This window comes from Typopeltis vanoorti, chromosome 2 (genome assembly GCF_054136105.1).
Source record: "Typopeltis vanoorti isolate ZY-2024b chromosome 2, IOZ_Tvanoo_1.0, whole genome shotgun sequence".
NCBI lineage: Eukaryota > Metazoa > Arthropoda > Arachnida > Uropygi > Thelyphonidae > Typopeltis > Typopeltis vanoorti.
The window spans coordinates 74,600,439-74,619,023 of record NC_143550.1 but is presented as its reverse complement, the minus strand read 5'-3'; the positions used below and the strand labels follow the sequence as shown (position 1 = coordinate 74,619,023).

The 18,585-nt window shown below is 39.2% G+C and overlaps 1 protein-coding gene across 3 annotated transcripts in view; it reads right to left on the bottom strand.

Annotated features, from left to right (window-relative positions):
* LOC150109181 (uncharacterized) overlaps positions 1–18,585 on the bottom strand; it is a 648,231-nt gene that overhangs the window by 33,760 nt on the left and 595,886 nt on the right. For all 3 annotated transcript variants that reach the window (XM_090406029.1, XM_090406020.1, XM_090406040.1), the window contains one exon: positions 1,627–1,740. In XM_090406029.1, the coding sequence (XP_090262155.1) occupies positions 1,627–1,740 (114 nt within the window). The remainder of the gene's footprint in view (positions 1–1,626; positions 1,741–18,585) is intronic.

Here is an 18,585-nt window from a genome sequence, read left to right as displayed (position 1 = left end):
TGTGTTTAGATTCTCAGCCACTGATTGACAGCCATCTTGTTCAGTTGCGTTTGTTTATAAGTTATTGAGGTTATTCAAGCGTTTGAATTACTTTTGGAGTATTCTTATAATATTTTGATAGTAAGTAGTTTATTTCAAGATTTGTACATGGTTTATAAGTGTTGTATTGTGTTATTTTATGATTTTTTTATTCTTTTCTTGACAGAGTGTATTTTTACCATGGGCAAGGCCAAAGATAATTATGACCTCATAATTATTTCTATATACATTTTTCTTTAATTATATAAGCATACTTTACTTTTGTAAGTGTATCATTAGAGGACTAATTTTAATAAAAACAATTTGATGTAAAAACATTGACAATGTGGTTTTATTTCTACCCAAAACTCACAAAATACCTTTTTCACACTGTGGCCCTAATAATTTGAACACCCACTGTAGTCTTGTGGCCATCTCACTGGATGCTTTTCCCTGGGATATGAGCGGCTCTGCTCTGTGGTAGGGTGAGCCTACCATTGGGTAGAGCCACCACTGAGGGTTCTGCTTGGTGGAGGGGTGGGTCTGTCACTGCTGAGTAATGATTTAAATGATCCTTTGAGTCACTTACTGAGATTAGAGTGAACTGGAAGATTGGCCAAACTAGGAGTTTTGGAGAATTTCCTTTACTTATATAGTGGGAAAATTCACTGAAGTGGTTTCCATGAGGCAGAGCCACTGAAGTGGATGCTTTTCCTTGAGATATGAGCAGCTCAGTTTGGTGGTGGTGGTGGTCTGAGGTTACAGAAACACCAACGAGGGTTCTGCTCAATGACTGTCATTCAGCAGAACCACTGCTGAGTAATGAGTTAAATGATTCTTCGGGTCATTAATTGTTGGGCGATCTAAGGGATTGTGTAAGTATTTGGAGGGGTATCCCCCCACACTAAATACACTAAAACATACCTCAATAAAGATTGAAACTGGTCTGGGTGATGATGGCCCTTCCCATAATGTGTTATACACATCTGAAAGAGTGGTATGTATGCTTTGCATTATGGGATACTAAGGCAATTGATGTGAAGTCATTAGCCTCTGTATACAAGTAACCCAGTTGTAAAGAGACTTCACATTGTTTGCTTATACTCGGATAAAAGGATTAAACCAAGAAGATAATTTCTTGGCATCTTTAATTTATATTATAATCAAGTGGAAAAACTTTCAACACCAGACTTCATTGGGATCAAAGACTCATCCTGGGAAGTGCCTCTGTCACACAGATGCATGGCTTATCATACTATGCCTGAAATACATTTACATTCTCTTGAATACATTCAAATTCATATACTGGTGTTGATTAATGATAAATTAATATGATAATTAATAAGATATGATGACTGAAATGTAAAGCAAGTAATTTTAAAGTTATACTCAAAAACTGTAGATCACATTCTGTTCTGAACATTATATCACATGAAAGCTTGATAAATAAACAAGAGGGTTTTATTTTATTATTATTTTTATTATTTTCTATTTTTTTTTTTTTACTTTCTACTAATTTTTAGAATTAGTTCGTTGTTTTCAAGCAAAAATATATCATTCACAGTAGTGTAGACACTTCTGATAATTCATTAAACCAAGATAGCTTACCTGGGTCACATACTATCATATCTTTCTGTCTAGTCATTTCTGGTTTCCCCACCAATGAGGATTCTCTGATTCGTCTGGAAAGAATTATAGGAGGCGTCCTGGATCGAACTCCTTCTGTTGAAAATAATTTTAAAATGTATTTTGTGATAAATTATAAGAAGACAGTGAACACTAATACATTGATTCAAAGTGAAGAATTTATGGAGACACAACACACATGTCAGAATTCTACTATGGCTCTTTTTGTTAGAATTCTTTCACTATAATACTACAGTGACTACTACTGTAACAAAGGTTGGTTGATTGGTAGAGCCTCTGCTACTAATGGCTCATGCAAAAAGTTAAGCAAGTTTGAGCACGGTTAGTAGTTGGAAGGGATTCAATCGTTCGATGCTGTTGGCACACTCTCCCTCGACGAGTCTTTGGACTCCTTGTAGGTGTCACATAATAATAATAATAATAATAATTCTATACTTAACATTAAGCAAGTAACAATAGTCGTTTCGACTTCTGTATTGAGGTCATCCTCAGGAAAACATACATATGTACAGGACACAAGCTACATGACGCTGCACCATACAAAAGTAAGATGAATTAAATGTTTGTTAACCAATGTCTGTTAATCATTGGTCATAGCATCAGAAGAGTTGATAATAACTGAGATGACATCTCTCCCACCAGTTGGAGAGTGACAATGTGGTTTTGACTTGGAAGATGAAAAGACATGCAAGTGATTATAATAGTCTTAGACGTCAACTTGGAGAAGTTTCATCGAGGGAGGAATTGGAAGGCCAGGATATCATTAGTGCATGGGAAATTGTGAAGGAATATTTGTTAGCAGCAATCGTAAGCTGTATTCCACAAGTGAAGAAGAAACAATTTGGAGTAAAGTGGATGACAAACAATATTAAACAGGAACTGCATGCGAAAAAGATGCTATGGAAGAGATATAAGGAGACAGGTGAAGAGCAGATGCATGAAGAATATAAGACACAGGCCAGGAGAGTGACTAGTATGGTAAGCAAGACGAAACTGGAATATGAGAAGAGATTGAGCCTAAGATCCAAAGAAAATACTAGGGAATTTTTTAGTTATGTAGCCAGTACAAGGAGAAATGATTGTGGAAGAATGACATTGTGGGATAAAAATGGGAATAGAGTGACTGATGCAGAGGACATAGTGGAATTGTTCAATGAACACTTTATTGCAGTATTTCATCCTGGTGGAGTAAATTTTAATACTAGAGGGATAGACCAGGTTCGAGGTTTAGAGGTGCAGGAGGAGAGTGTGTTCCAAATACTGAGTACTCTGGATGTCAGTAAAGCTGTGGGACTGGATTGTATTTCACCATGAGTTTTGAGAAAATGTGCTAAAGAACTGAAAGCCCCTTTGTCCTGGCTTTTCAATGAAAGTCTGGCTACGGGAAAGGTGCCCAGGGAATGGAAGGAAGGTAAGATAGTGCCATTGCATAAGGGCGGTAGCAGACTGGAAGTGTATAATTATAGACCAGTTTGTGTGTCATCAGCAGTTGTTAAGATCTTGGAGAAATTAGTGAGGGCCAGTATACAGCATTGGGTAGATGAGGGTAAGGTTATCTGTGAGAGTCAACATGGATTTGTGATGCGGAGATCTTGTTTTAGTAATATGCTAGCCTTTTATAATAAAGTTACAACAGCAGTAGATGAGAGAAACGCATATTCTGCCATTTTCTCGGATTTAGCGAAGGCATTTGACAGTCTTCCACATGATAAGCTGATATTCAAGTTGCAATACATTGGTTTAGATCTCAGGTTGGTCAACTGGATTCAGGATTGGCTGTCTGATAGGTATCAGAGAGTTGTGTATGGTGGGGCAGTTTCAAGGAGGCATAGGGTTACAAATGTGGTCCCACAGGGCTCAGTACTGAGACCTATATTGTTTAACCTTTATATCAATGTTGTTATGATATTGTTTAACCTTTATATCTGGTGGTGGGAGGACTAGGGGCCATGCATGGAAGCTGGGCAAGAATGTGGTTAACAAGGGTGTTAGAGCTAAGTTTTTTACTTGGAGAGTGGTGAATGAGTAGAATAAGCTGCCAGAGTCTGTTGTGGGTGCTATGACCGTGAATGAGTTCAAGGCAAGGTATGATAGATACTGTGTGAATGTCGAATAGTTGTTCTTGACATGATGTTAGGGCCTCCCTCGATGAGTCTGTCGACTCCTTGGAGTTGCCCAGAATAATAGTAATAATAATAATAATAATAATAATAATAATAATAATCAATGACATTGTCAGTGGATTGCAGGGGATATTCAGTTGTTTGAGGATGAAGTGAAGCTGGGAAGGGTTATTAGTAATAGTGGAGATGTGGTGGCCCTGCAAGAGGATTCGAATAAGCTAGACAGATATGTGAATGAATGGGGGGTGTCGGTTTAATACAGCAAAATGTAAAGTCTTGAGGTTTGGGACACATCGATGGGACGCTGTTTACTCTATTGGAGGAGCTATACTGGAGGAAGTAGAGGAGACAAGAGATCCGGGGTTGATGATTGATAGAAACCTGAAATTCAGGGGACATATTGCAAAGGTGGTGAAGGTAACACAGAGGATTGTTGGAGTAATGAGAAGGACACTGACCTACAGAGATAAAAGAGTTATCATTCTATTGTATAAGACCCTGATCAGACCACACTTAGACTATTGTTCTCAGATTTGGTCCCCAGGATTTGAAGGGATTAAATTAACTGTGGAAAGAGTACAAAGGCAGATAACAAAGAATGGTTTCAGGATTGTACAATGTTAGTTATGAGGATTGGCTGAGGAAATGTGGACTGCAGAATTTGGTGGATAGAAGAAGGAGAGGTGATATGATTGAAATGGATAGAAGAAGGAGAGGTGATATGATTGAGACTTTTAAACTGTTGAGAGGTGGTTACAGGGTTGACAGTGGGGAGTTCTTTCGCTTGGTTGAACAACGGGAAGGAGTGATGACAAGGGGCCATCCCTGGAAGTTACAAAAGGAAACTGTGAGCAAGAATGTGAGGAGTGGTTTCTTTGCATGGAGAGTGGTTGAACCATGGAATGCACTGCCTGGTAGAGTGGTGAGAACAGTCAATGAGTTTAAGGAGTGGTATGATAGACTTTGTGTGTCCTAGGAGGACCTCCCACGATGCGTCTTGATAGACTTTGTGTTTCCTCGGAAGGACCTCCTGTGATGAGTCTTTTGACTCCATGGAGGCCTGAATAATAATAATAATAATAATTTATCCTAGCCTGACCTCTGGTGGAAAAAAAACATAACTACATTAAGCAATTTCTGTTCTTTCATATTGAGATTTTGTTCTGTCTGGGATTGTTCTGGTTGCTATATGGGTTGAAGATGGGTCCTTGACATTCTTGGAATAATTAATCCATCAGTTTTTGTTCAGATTTGGATGATGCTTCAGCATTTCACCAGCTTCTTTGAAGTTTCTTTCAAACCAGGTTCTGGTGTAGTGTAGAGACTTAGTCCGAACAGATCTTGGAGAAACTGAGTATTTCGCTATAGGTAAAGGGATGTGACAAGGATGTATTTTATCTTCGTACCTGTTTAACTTGTACAGCGAATACACTTTAAGAATGGCAGGGCTGGAGGAGTCTTCAGTTGGAATTAAAATTGGTGGAAGAAATAAAGACAAAAGTTATGGCAACATGTGAACTTAATGATTTTGAAATAGATGGAGAGAAAATGGAAGCAGTTAACAATTTTGTGCTCCTAAACCCCGAGATGATCAAGATAGTTATTGTACTGAAGAAGTTAGAAGAAGATTATTACTCGGAAAGAAAAGGCAATGACAAATTTAAGCAAGATGTTTAAAGATGAAGATATTAGCCTCGCAACAAAAATCAGAATCGTGAAAGCAATGGTATTCCCTGTGGTACTGTATGGATGTGAAAGTTGGACCCTGAGAAAGAGTGGAAGAAGGAAGATAGATGCATTTGAATTATGGATTTGGAGACGCTTACTAAGAATTCCATGGACCTGCAAAGCAAACCAATAAATCAGTGATAGACAGAATAAAGCCAGATTGCTACCTCAAAGCTATGATCATCCAGCAAAAATTGTCATACTTCGGACATATTATGTGAGCAAATGACAGTCTGGAGAAGATGATGATGCTTGCTAAAGTTGATGGAAGCAGGAGAAGAGGAAGACCAAGAATTAGATGGGTGGATGAAGTTAAAGAAACAACTGGAATGCACTTGGAAATTCTGAAAGATATGGCCAGGGACAGATCTGAATGGAGAATGAATGTTCATAGAATCACCAGGAGTCGAAAATGACTCGATGGAACATAACAACAACAATGGACTTAGTGCCTTTCCAGTCAAATCTGTGGCATGTTTAGAGTGCATGGTCTAATAGGTCTCTTTTACCATAGTGGAGGTATTTAATGTGGTGTTTGTGTTCACCTTTTCTGATTGGGATGATGTATCCTGTTTCACCTATATAAGGTAGGTTACAGGTACATTGAATTTTGTAAACCCCTGGGTGGGCAAGGTGTGGAAGAGGATCTTTGGAGAATAATAATATATAGTGAATATTATTATGTGACACCTCCAGGGAGTCCAAAGACTCATCAAGGAAGAGTGTGCCAACAGCATCGAATGATTGATCCCTTCTAACTACTAACAGCGCTCAAACTTGCTTAACTTTTTGCATGAGCCATTAGTAGCAGAGGCTCTACCAATCGACCAACCTTTGCTGCTAAGAAAATTTCTTAATTTTATCAGGGGGGGGGTTGAAGGTTTGTCTTAATGTTGTATTTAAGTAGTGTTCTATCTATTTTTTCTGAAATCCTCCTAATGTAGGGTATGGCTATGGTATTCTTATCATCTTTTTTGCTTTTGCTTTTATTTATGTTATAAGGCAAGTGAAGTGAAGTCATTAGCCTCTATATACAAGTAGCTCGAATATATTTCACATGCAAGACATTGTTTTGCTTCCTTGGTATCCTAAAGATACCAATAAATTATATACCAAGTATATAATTTCTTGCCCACAACTTTAGACAAGCAGTTGGCCTATAATTCTAAGTTTTAGTCTTATCATCTTTTTTATGAGGCAGAACAATTTTGCCATCTTTCCATTCCTTTGAGATCTAGGCTAATCTAAGACTCGTTAAAAATGACAATAGCTTTAAAACTTTAAAACTGTTTTTAAAAATAACAATAGCTTTAAATCTTTAAAGCTACTGTTAAGTCTCTGGAACATTCCCTCAAGTCATGCGGTGATATACCATCAAACCCATGTCCTTTTTGACATCAAGTTTACTCGATTCCTCATATACCTCTTGCTCACTGAACATTAGTGATTTCTCCCCCTTTCCCACTGCTCTCAAGTTCGGCATTATGTTACAATCACAAGGATGGAATACTTTAATGAACTGCTACATTTAACACCTCTATTATATCCTCCTCAGTGTTTATAATTTTTTCATTATCTGAACATCATCCTCCCATAATTATTCTTCCTTCTACTGCCCACAAATTGAAAAAACTCCCTAGTATTTCTTTTAGCCTCATTTGCTAATTGCTGTTCGTACTGCACTTTTACTACCTTTATCAAGTCAGTCACCTTCCTTGCTTCCTCTTTGTACTCTGCATTTTTCCATTTTCATGCTGAGATTGCTATGGTTAGTTACATGCAGTTAACACCTCACACAAAAAGTGCGATTCAAGCTTTGAACAGAGAAGGCTATTCCTCTTGTGAAATAGCTAAAAGGGTATCCTGCAGTCAATCTAATCTGGTACAGCTGCTGTTGAAAGTGAAGGAAACTGGATCTGCTGAAAGTCACTGTCTACACCAGGGGTGGGGAACGTCTGGCCTGAGGGTCTCATAAGGCTCGCGAAATCATTTGGTCTGGCCCTGCCAAGGCAACCAACGGTGGGACTCGAAATTTAATAAATCTAGGAGCTTTTTGTTTAGCAACATAAATTTATATTAAGTGAATCATAATAACGAATAAATTTTGAGAAACAAGCAAGGAACATCCATTATGGGATAGACAGGACATATACGTATGCTTCTCGACCTCGATAGTCGATGGTACAAACATTGGATATGTTCCAAATCCAAGATGCAGGATTAGAATAGCAATCAAAGCAAAATAATTGCATCGCTGCTGACACACACACACACACACACACACACACTGGATAGTTATTAAAACTTAAGTGACATGACATCCTACAAATTATTATTATTATTATCAAGGCCTCCATGGAGTCAAAAGACTCATCGTGGGAGATTGTTTTTAGGAAACACGAAGTTTATCATACCACTCCTTGAACCCATTGACTGTTCCTGCTCCAACCACTCTCTCAGGCAATCCATTCCAAGGTTCAACCGCCCTCTATGCAAAGAAACCACTCCTCACCCTCTTGCGCACAGCCTCCTTGGTGACTACAAAGAAAAGATAAGTTGATGCAGGGTGTCAATCTTTCCAAGAGAAATGGACAAATGATTATTTTTTTGTTGAAGTCAAAGGCAAACCTGTGTGTGTAGTTTGTGGCGATGCGTTAGCAGTAATGAAAAAAAGCTAATCTGGAGTATCATTACAGCTCAAAACATGCTAAACTCGATGAATTGGGAGACCAAATGCATCTGAATAAAATCAATGCTCTTCAGCAAAGTTTGGAATCACAACAAGCTGCTTTCGCTAGGCCTCATTGTGACAGAGACAACGTTATTGAGACGAGTTCTGTAGTGAGAGAGCTAATTGCAAAGAAGCTGAGGCCTCACATAGGAGGAGAGTTTATGAAAGAGTGCATGGTGGCTGCTGTGGAGTTATTAGTACCAGACAAAGTAAAATTGTTTCAGAGTGTTAGTTTGTCTCGGTTAAACATCTCAAATCAGATTACTGACTTAGCACAAGATACTGAAAAAACATTTAAGGATTCTGCAGGAGATTTCCAATTATTCTCTCTGGCTTGTGACGAGACAACGAACATAATAAATACTGCTCAACTGGCCATTTTCGTTCGTTGGATAACTGCAGAGTATGACATTCGAGAGGAACTGCTGTCACTGGAAGCCATGCATGGCACTACAAGAGGTGAGGACTTGTTTTATCAATGAAAAAACTTGAGCTAACATTTGAAAAGTAAGTGGCCTTACTATAGATGGAGCTCCAGCCATGGTTGGCTTGCAAAAAGGGTTAATTGCATTTGTCAAGAAAGAAATGAATCGTCTCAGTCTTGATCCAAGTGATTTAATTATATGCCACTGCATCATACACCAAGAAATTCTCTGTGCACAGTCGTTGTGGCTCAACAATGTGATGTCAACAGTAGTGTCATGCATAAATTTTGTCAAAAGCAGAGGGTTTAACAGCCTCCAGTTTAAGGAGTTACTGAATGATCTTGAGTCTGAGTACGGTGATTTTGTTTATCACTGAAGTGCGGTGGCTAAATTGCGGGAACATGCTCATAAGATTTTATGAACTGTGGAATGAAGTCAAGCACAGGGCTGTCGCCAGATTAGATCGCGCCCTGAGGCAAACAATTAAATATCGCCCCTGATGGATTATAAGACAAAAATATAAGAAAATCTCTAATTGCTATTTTGTTTTTATTACAAGAGAAACATTAATGCAAAACAATTACATAATAATATTAATTAAATGTTTGCTCTAAGGGGATATCGCACAATGAAACTGTTTATAAGCTCTTCTAAATTTAAACTATAAGCTGTGTAGATATAGTTGCTAGACCAACCAATCGTTCTTGGGTCATTGCTGTTCGCAAATAATTTTTAATCAGTTTAAGATTAGAAAAACTACTTTCCACACTTGCTATGCTAACAGGAATTGTTAACAATATCTCCTTAGGGCGGTGGTTATGTTGGATAAATTTCTACAAGATTTTGGTTATATATATATACATATGATAAAATTTGGTGAGGACCACTTTTCTCTTGTATTATTTTTAAGAGAATTTTTAATTCTTCAAATAAATCTATTGCATCTACATCAGATATTGTAAAATATCTTATTGCCCTAATGCGCTGCTTAATGCAATATGGCTGAATGAGCACCCTTTATTAAGCGCCACCGTGGGGCAGGCTGCCTCTATGCTACACCTTGTCGACGGTACTGGTCAAGCAGTTTATGGAGATGAAGGGAAAATGTGTCAGGGAAATTAGTGATAGCAAGTGGCTGTGTGATCTAGCATCCGTGGTGGACATTACCAAGTACCTCTCAGAGATGAACATCAAGCTGCAGGGCCCAAACCATCTGCTCAGCTCCCAACTTTCAAATGTGAAATCATTTTAAGCTAAATTAAGGATGTGGAATGTGCAACGCGAAAGGAATAACATGGTGCATTTCCCCACTCTGGAAAGACGAAAGCCTTCTATGGCACTTGAATATGAGTGAATGTGCAAAACTAACTGAGGCATTTAATGAAAGATTCAAGGATGTGAAAAGTGAACAAATGGAATTGAACATCTTTGCTACACCATTCAATGTGGAACCAACTGATGTACCTGATAACTGATCATTCAGCTGCAAAGTGATAATGAGCTGAATGCTAGGTACAACAACCTTCCACTGCTTGAGTTCTATAAACGTTACATAAGCAATGATGAATTTCCCACTTTGAGGAGACATGCATTGAAATATACATGTTCAGCATTGAAATATACATGAAATATACTGTGTTCAGAACAACTTACTGCTGCGAACAGTTCTTTTCAAAACTTACCATCACAAAGAGTCGACTGCACTCCTGACTGACTGATGCAAACCTGGAAAAGCAGTTGCAAGTAGCAACATCACCAATACCAGCTAACACCACACGCCTCACCAAAGAGAAGCAGTTCCAGCCATCACATTAGAGGTGAGTTAATTAAATGTTTCACCAAATATAGCAGGCTAATTTTTAAGTTGATAATTTTGCATGGTCTGCGAATGATGTTATAAATATCCAAATGGCCCTTGGCAGACAAAAGGTTCCCCATCCTGGTCTACACCATGTCAAGATCGAGTTCTAAAAGCAGTCTGCATTAAAAATCGCTATGCACCATCTAGAGAACTGAAATGGGACTGAGAAGAACAAATGAGAGTGGTGACAAGTTCTGTAACTGTCAGGAGAAGACTCATTCGACAGGGATTGATAGTCAGGTGCCCTAAAAAGAAGCCCTTGTCAAAAAAAATTAGATTGGCTCAGTTAAATTGATGCAAAGAGCATGCCAAATGGCACAATATCTGTTGTCACAGTCAAATTCTCAGTCAGTCAGATTATTTGGGGCTGTATATTATATTATGGTGTGGGTCACTTGCATTTCACAAAAGATTCAGTGAATGCACAAGCGTACCAGAAAATTTTAGAAGAATTTCTGCCTACTATCAGAGACCACTTTACCGCAACAATGAACAGCATCTTTCAGGATGACTCCCTCTTGTAATAGGGAAAAAGGGTAAGTAATGCTAGTATAACCTTAAAACATACCATACAAATTGAGTTTAATACTTAAAAGAGCTTTCATTTTTGTTGCAGGTTAATAAGTGACTCAATGAACACTTGATTCAGTGACTACCATGGCCAAGAAACAGCCCAGATTTTAATGCCATTGAGAATGTGTGGAACAAAATAGGGATTGAAATGCACAAGAAGAAGCCAAAAACACTTTGGGAGCTCCAAGAAGCCATTATAAAGGCATAAGAATAGCCTTCTTATGCCTTTATTAGTGGGGCTATTCATGGAACATGAATTGGCATTTGCATTCTTCAGGAAATTGATTTTGTCATGCCCTATAGATGCCAAGTTGTAATAAAGGCAAGAGGAGGGCCCATGAAGTACTAAACAGCAAAAAAGTGAATTTTAGGCTTTGAATGCTAGTAAAATTGTGTAGTTGAACTAAATTTTGATACCAGTATTTGTTTTTCCAGTGAAAATATCACTGTCCACTCCATTTTGAAATATTTGCAAATTTCTTGCCATTGTTGCCACCAATTGGTGAGAGTGACCATAAGGTCAAGACTTGGGAGGTGGCTAAAGGAGTCGAATTTACAATTAAGACAGGGTACATGTGGAATTACCGGGCTGGTAAGTATGACAAGCTTAGGTGTGTGCTTGGCTCAATGCCATGGCATGTAAAACTGCAAGGGCTGGATGCTGATAGTGCACGGGAGGTTTAAGAACTGTTTACAGGAGGCAATGGTTGACTGTATACCTAGAGTCCGAATAATAAATCAAGTAGGGGTTAAATGGATGAATAACACTATTATAACACAGCTTGAGCTGCAAAAAAAGAAACAATTGTGGAGGGAATTTAAGGAGAAGGGTGACCATCAGGTGCAGGAACAGTATAAAGCTCAGGCCAGGATGGTAACAAGGGTGGTAAGAAAAGCAAAAGCAGATTACGAAAGGAAATTGGCCATGCAGGCTAAAGAAAATCCCAAACAGTTTTTTCAATATGTTGCAAGTAAAAGGAAAAATGCTCATGGTAGAATGATCTTAAAAAATTCTGAGGGTAGGGAGGTAACCGAATCAGTCGATGTTGTGGAATTACTGAGCGAGCACTTTGCAAGAGTATATCATCCAGGTGGTGACTTTGCAGAAATGGAAGAACCAACAGCTTATACTGGAATTGTGATGAATGAAGTAGAGGTAACTAGTCTATTACAGAACCTCAATGTCAATACATCTGTGGGATTGAATGGTATCCCTGCTCGTGTCGTACGTGAAGCGGCCAAAGAATTGTCAGTGCCCTTGACCATTATGTTTAATTTGAGCCTCAGGACTGGGTCAGTCCCAAGGGGGTGGAAAGAGGGGAAAATAGTTCGACTGCACAAAGGTGGTTCCAAGGCTGCTGTTGAAAATTACCGGCCAATCAGCATAACAGGAATCATTATCAAGGTCTTAAAGAAAATAGTCAAGAGGAAAATACAAGATTGGATAGAAGAAAATGGGATACTGTATCGGGGACAGCATGGTTTTGTGAAGGGTAGGTCATGCCTCAGTAACTTGCTCACGTATTATAACACAGTGACGGCTGAACTGGATAAGGGTAATGGGTTTACAGTGATTCTACTGGACCTTGCTAAGGCCTTTGACAGGATACCACATGGAATTCTAATCAGTAAATTGCAGCAAATGGGAATGGACATAGGGTTGGTGAGATGGATAGGAGGGTGGTTGACGGAGAGATATCAGAGAGTGGTTTAGTCAGGAGTAGAGTCCACAAGACGGCCTGTGACTAGTGGTGTGCCACAAGGATCTGTTCTTGGACCACTGCTGTTTAATTTGTTCATAAATGATATAGGAAAGGATCTGAGAGGAACAGTTCATTTGTTTGCGGATGATGCGAAGTTGGGTAGGGCAATAGTGAATGCAGATGATGTCAAAATTTTGCAGGATGATTTGGATAGATTGGAGGTCTGGGCTAGGGAGAATGGATGTCAATTTAATGTGGCAAAATGTAAGGTTATGCATTTTGGGGTGAAAAGATTGGAGGCAGTTTACTGTATTGGTAGAACCGTGCCCCAGGAAATTGATGAGGCACGAGATTTAGGAGTGTTGGTGGATAAGGAATTGAAATTTAGGGGACACGTTGCAAAAGTGGCCAAATCAGCTCATCAAATCACTTGGTTGCTGAAGAATACGTTGACAAGCAGAGACAAAGCAGGTTATTGTTCCTCTGTATCGAGCCTTGATAAGACCCCATCTCGACTACTGTGCTCAGATTTGGTCACCTAGGTTTCTTCTTGATGGGGAAGAGGTGGAGAGGATCCAGAAGCGAGTGACCAAGATGATAGCAGGTCTGTGGAATGAACCGTATGAGAACAGGTTGAGGATTTGTGGGTTGCAAAAATTGGTTGATAGGCGGAGGAGGGGAGATATGAGTGAGACATTCAAATTATTGAAGGGTTTCTATAAAATTAATTCAGAAGATATTTTTGAGAACAGGGCTGGTTGTGGGAGGACTAGGGGACATCCATGGAAACTGGGCAAAAGTGTGGTTAGTAAAGGTGTTAGAGCTGGGTTCTTTACTTTTAGAATAGTGAATGAGTGGAATGCGCTCCCTAAGTCTGTGGTGGATGCTGTGACAGTGAATGAGTTTAAGGCGAGGTATGATAGATACTGTATGAATGTCGAATAGTTGTGATGAATATGATTTGGGGCCTCCCTCGATGAGCCTAATGACTCCCTGGAGTTGCCCATAATAATAGTAATAGTAATAGTAATTTCCTAATTATATCATCTTGCACTAAAAAGAGCCAAATATTAATAACAAAATAAAAATGTTATATTACCTTCGTCATCATTTGTGGCAATCATTGTGTTATTATTCCCTTTTCAAACAGGCATTCAAATTTAATTACAAAAAAAACATGCTTACAGCAGGTGACGTGGTTTTCTATGAACGTGAGTGTATATTACAGATCACGAGTACAGATTAAGAGAAAGTGGGCTATAGAATTTGACAAAAAAGTTAGAAAAGAGGACAAGCAAGATGATGGAGTTATTTAAAAGACAGTTATAGGAGAGATTTTTTAATATGTGGTGGGAGAAGAGAGAACGGGGGGGGGCGCTCACACCTAGAATTAAGCAAGGATGTGGTCAGTATATCGGCATGAGGAATAAATTTTTCCCGTCGCAAGTAAGCCAAAATGCATTTCAAGATAGGAGTTAAGGAGAAGGATGACAGGTAGTATGTAAGTTCACACAAATCTTCCACAGTGATCCTAGTAGTTAGATCCTAACAAAGCGATTAGATTTATCTTACTTTTGTGTAGTGTCCTGTGCATATGTATGCTTTCTTGATGATGATCTTGATAAAGAGGTCGAAACATTGAGTGTTATTTTCATAATTATAAGTAAAGTAATTACTCCAACACATGTTATTATTATAATTCTCGTGGAAAGGCTTAGACGTCGGTTATGCATTTTTTACTAAATAATTTAAGGAAATTACAACATCAACGAGGATATACATTAAAATAAATTTTAATATACTTCAATATTTCGGCAATGTCACGTTGCCATTTTCAAGAAACTTAAGAATAAGACATGTGCACGCGGGCACAACAAACAGTAAGTGAGGAAGAAGCAGGAAGCTATTATTTCTCCTAAAGTCCTGATGGTGCCCCCCTAGCGGGCAATGTTGGTATTCTTGGGCGATTGGGCTGAAGGTCTTCTGATGTAGGTTTCCCAAATTTGAGGCAGTCTCATGCAGCCAAATTTGTTGAGGTTTGGATTGTTTCTTAGAGGTGAAGCTGATTCCATGAAAAGCCTTTCATATTTGTATTTACTACAGTGTATTATTGTGGCTTTCTTCCACTGTATTCTATGGCAGGTATTCAGCGCATGGTCAGCAAGACCAGATTGGCTGTATTGGTGAAACCGGATGTAGTCCTTGTGTTCTAAAATTCTGATATTTGCTGTCCTGCCTGTTTGGCCAAAGTAGGACAGCTTACAGCTGCAAGGGACCTGGTATACACCAGATAGGTCTAGGGGGAAGATTGGTCTTTAGTAGAGCGGATAAGGGATGCCAATTTTTTATATGGTCTGTAACAAGAAGTTAAGTCATGTTTTTTTTAGGATTTTTGTAATTTTTTCTGAGGTGTCTCGGATATAGGGTATGGTGATGGATTTAGAGTAATCCTTGTTGTGTGTGTGTGTGGGGAGTGTGGTTTACTGGTTTCAATATTTTTTGGATCTTTTTTGGGGGGGTAGCCATTGGCTGAGAAAGTGTTGGGAATGTGGTTTAGTTCTGTGGTTAGGGCACTGTCATTTGAACAGATAAGTTTAGCCCTGTTGTGTAGTGTCTTAATGACTCCATATTGTTGCAAGGAGGGGTGGTGGGATTGTTGGTGAATGTATCTGCCTGTATGGGTGGGTTTTCTATAGACTGAGAAAACCAAGGTTCCATCAGGCTGGTGGGTGACTAGTGTGTCTAAGGAAGGAAGGCAGTTGTTTTTTTCTTCTTCCAGGGTGTTGGTTGTTTAAGTGTGTTAGGAAGGAGAAGAGTGCATCAGAGCCATGTGGCCAAATAGCAAACACATCATCAATATAGCGAAGCCAAATGGTTGGTTTATGTGGGGCAGAGTTTAAGTCTTTCTCTTCAAAAAGTCTCCATATAAAAGTTGGCCAAGGGTGGGGAGAATGGAGAACCAATGGCTGTCCCCTCTATTTGCTTGTAGAATTTTCCTTGCCAAATAAAATAGCCTGAATTCATTGTGAACTGAAATAGGACTGTGATATCGGGAGGAAATTTAGCTTGGATTAGCTTGAAGGATTCTTTGAGTGAGACATTTGTGAATAAGGAGGAGACATCAAAACTGACCATTATGTCAGTATGTCAGAGTGTAAGGTTTTCTATGCTGGCTTTGAAGTGGGCTGAATTTTTATGTGTGAAGATGTGTTGATAGTATAGTGTGAGAGAGCTTTGGCCAAATGTTTAGCTAGTTTGCATGTGGGGGAATCAATGCTATCCACTATGGGACGTAATGGCACATTTTCCTTATGTATTTTTGGGAGTCATAAATACGTGGGGGGGGTTTCTAATTTGTGAGTTGGTGGGATTGTACTTGATAGGGAGGTAAGTAGCCCAATCTAACAATAGAGCTTTCAGCTTACTTATTTCAGCTTACTGTAATCCTTTTGGTTAAGCAATACTGTGGCATTCCCTTTATCAGCTTTGGTGATTATTATTTTCTTGTTTTTCTTTAATTCTAGTAGAATTTAATTTCCTTACTGGGCATGTTGGCTTTTGGTGGTTTAGCTTTGATCAGAACACAAGCCACATCCAGTCTAATATCGTTGGTGACGTGGTTCGGAAGGTGTTGTATCCCGCGTTCAATTCGTATCGTAATATCTTCAGCAGGTATTCTTCTGGGCGCAATGACGAAGTTGTGGCCACGTGCGAGGGCATGGAGCGCTTCAGGTTTCACACTAAATAACGAAAAGTTGACTACCGTTTCGGTAGGAAGTTGTGGTTTCGAGATCGAGTTATTTTTTAAATTTTCAAATTTTTTGATGTGTCGATCTTGTACTTTTTTAAATTCTTTCTTTTCTGCAGTGCATGAGATGTATAAAACAGACCAAATTTCATGACTTAAGGTGCTTGAAATGTCATCTTCGAGTGCCTCGATAGCTAAGTTAGCATCATACAGGAAACGGTGAGTCGTGGAGATTTGTTGAGATGATATTGCAAGTAAAGCACGCCGTTACGGTAAAATGAAGTTAAAGCTATCAAGACAACTGAATCATCTGGCCTTCCTAAAACGCTGCTGGGATAACCAGGTAATTCCTAACTGTGTCAAATTCAAGCACCGTTTCTCTTCGCAAAAGGCTCTTCGTATTTATAACCGTGCCAGCCAAGCCTTGCTCAGGGAACAAATCACCACGACTCGCTGTTTCCTGAATGATGCTAACTTAGCTATCCAGGCACTCGAAGATGACCTTTCAAGCAACTTAAGCCACGAAATTTGGTCTATTTTATACGACATCTCATGCACCGCAGCGGAGAAAGAATTTAAAAAAGTATGAGATCGACACATCAAAAAATTTGAAAATTCAAATTTGAAAAAAGGTCACTTCTTGGCCTGTGGAAATCACTAACAAATTAAAACCATTTAACTCCATACCCCCCACTCCTGTATTTATGGACTCCCAAAAATACATAAGGAAAATGTGCCATTACGTCCCATAGTGGATGGCATTGATTCCCCCACATACAAACTAGCTAAACATTTGGCCAAAGTTCTCTCACACTATACTGGCAACACATCTTCACACATATAAAACTCAGCCCACTTCAAAGCAAGAAAACCTTACACTCCAACACACTGACATAATGGTCAGTTTTGATGTCTCCTCCTTATTCACAAATGTCCCACTCAAAGAATCCTTCGAGCTAATCCAAGCTAAATTTCCTCCTGATATCACAGCCCTATTTCAGTTCACAATGAACTCAGGCTATTTTGTTTGGCAAGGAAAATTCTACAAGCAAATAGAGGGGACAGCCATGGGTTCTCCACTCTCCACACCCTTGGCCAACTTTTATATGGAGACTTTTTTGAAGAGAAAGCCTTAAACTCTGCCCCACAAAAACCAACCATTTGGCTTCGCTATGTTGATGATGTGTTTGCTATTTGGCCACATGGCTCTGATGCACTCTTCTCCTTCCTAACACACTTAAACAACCAACACCCCAGAATCAAATTCACCCTTGAAGAATAAAAAAACAACTACCTTCCTTTCTTAGACACACTAATCACCTGCCAGCCTGATGGAACCTCGGTTTTCTCAGTGTATAGAAAACCCACCCATACAGGCAGATACATTCACCAACAATCCCACCACCCCTCCTCGCAACAATATGGAGTCATTAAGACACTACACAACAGGGCTAAACTTATCTGTTCAAATGATAATGCCCTAACCACAGAACTAAACCACATTCTCAACACTTTCTCAGCCAATGGCTACCCCCCCCCCAAAAAGATCCAAAAAATATTGAAACCAGTAACCCCCCCACACACACACACAACAAGGATTACTCTAAATCCATCACCATACCCTATATCCGAGAAACCTCAGAAAAAATTACAAAAATCCTAAAAAAACATGACTTAACTTCTTGTTACAGATCATATAAAAAAAAAAATTGGCATCCCTTATCCACTCTACTAAAGACCAACCTCCCCCCCCCCCAGACCTACCTGGTGTATGCCAGGTCCCTTGCAGCTGTAAGCTGTCCTACTTTGGCCAAACAGGCAGGACAGCAAATATCAGAATTTCAGAACACAAGGACTACATCCGGTTTCACCAATACAGCCACTCTGGTCTTACTGACCATGCGCTGGATACCTGCCATAGAATACGGTGGAAGAAAGCCACGATAATACACTGTAGTAAATACAAATATGAAAGGCTTTTCGTGGAATCAGTTTCACCACTAAGAAACAATCCAAACCTCAACAAAT